The 1512-nt window shown below is 57.1% G+C and overlaps 1 protein-coding gene across 2 annotated transcripts in view; it reads left to right on the forward strand.

Annotated features, from left to right (window-relative positions):
- The first annotated feature begins 1010 nt into the window (after positions 1–1010).
- Positions 1011–1512, forward strand: part of TNNI1 (troponin I type 1 (skeletal, slow)) — a 9111-nt gene continuing 8609 nt past the window's right edge. Inside the window, exon 1 of one of the 2 annotated variants that reach the window (XM_010134921.1) lies at positions 1011–1028. In XM_010134921.1, coding sequence (XP_010133223.1) covers positions 1011–1028 — 18 coding nt within the window. Of the gene's footprint in view, positions 1029–1386; positions 1402–1512 lie in introns of those variants that run through there. The other variant, XM_010134929.1, reaches the window with a different exon arrangement.

Consider the following 1512-nt stretch of genomic DNA (forward strand, 5'->3'; position numbering starts at 1 on the left):
AGCAGGGCAGAGACCTGAGCTGGGAGGGGTCTCTCAGCCCCATGGGGCATGTCTGGGGTCTGGCCTGGGGCCTCCCTTGTTCCCAGGATGGGCTGTGATGATCGTCCAAATTCTGGTCCCCTTCCCACTCCACGGCTGTCCCCACTGCCAGCTCCGCTTCGATGCCTTGCGGCATCAGCGGAATTTGGTAAGACTCACAGTTGCAGCAGCTGAGGAAATCCTTGGCAGGGCTACAAAACCCACGGACTGTTGGAGCGCATCCCTGGGAGGCTGTCACCCCCTGCTGTCACAAATTCATGGAGCAGCTGGGATTAGCTGGATCCCCTCTGGCAGCCCACGAGGGGTCAGAGCTGCCAGATGATCTGCATGAGAAAGACCCAGGTGGGGCTGTTCGGTCAGGACAAGTCACATGGACCCTCCTGGCTGCATTGGGATGCGATGCGTTGCTGCGGTCCTGCAAGCTTGCAATCGCCTTGCTTGTAGGAGGTGACCTCAATGTCCCCGTGCCTCTGAGCTGTTCCCCTCACCAGTGGTGAGTCTGTGGGGTATCCTCCAACCCAGCGTGGTGAGAAACCTGAGGTGGCTGGTGGGCTTGTGCCATCCTCCCTGGCATTTGGGGCTGGCTCTGACCATGGCAGCTGAGGGGTGGGATGGCCATGTTTGGAGGGCGAGGGCCCAAAGGACAACAGAGGCTCAGCTGTTGTTTCTAAGTCTGTCCTGGATGCCCTGGGATGCCCGTTGTCTTTGTGAATGCCATAGGGATTGATGAAACCAGTACGGTGCTTGGAAGAGGGCAACAACAGGATGGGTTGAGGAGGGAAAGGGAACCCTCCAGGCTGCTTCTTCAGGGAAACAAACTTCAAGTGGGGCAAACAAACTGCTCATAGGGGTCAGATGTCTTTGAACTGGGAGGCCCAACGTCTTAAGGAGCAAGGACCATCACAGCCCCAGTGCAGTTCTCCCAAAGCCAGAAAGCTGCCATGGTAGCCCCTGCCATGCTTGTGGGACTGATGTCCAACGATGAGGAAGCACCAGCACCCTCCAGGGACTCAGCATGTCCAGAGGGAGAGGGAAACTGCCCATGTCCATCTAAACACATGCAAGGTTGTCCAGCCATATGAGACCTGTAGGACCACTGGGATGTTTAGGGACAAGTGGGCTGTTCCTGGGGTCTTGGCCTCCCCAGACAGCTCTCTGGGAATTTTCTGGTGGCACTTCTGGGCAACTCTTCACTTGAATCCTGGTTCCCAGGAACAGGGGAATATAAATTTTGCTTCAAATTTGGCCTTGGCACTGCTCTGCCCCATAGATTTCCAGCCTGTCCTCTTCCTACCTGCCAGCAGCTCAGGGGGGTGTCCACAAGCTCAAGTGGCACCTGATAAAACAATGCCTCATCTTGAGGTTTGGATGGAGGGATGGAGACCCAAACCGGAGAGGAGGGATGGGGAGATCCTGGGCTCCCGCCAGACCTTCTGCTGCCAGTCCCCCATGGCAGAACCGGGGCTGAGGAAG

The sequence above is a fragment of the Buceros rhinoceros genome, unplaced genomic scaffold (genome assembly GCF_000710305.1).
Source record: "Buceros rhinoceros silvestris isolate BGI_N320 unplaced genomic scaffold, ASM71030v1 scaffold35720, whole genome shotgun sequence".
Lineage (NCBI taxonomy): Eukaryota > Metazoa > Chordata > Aves > Bucerotiformes > Bucerotidae > Buceros > Buceros rhinoceros.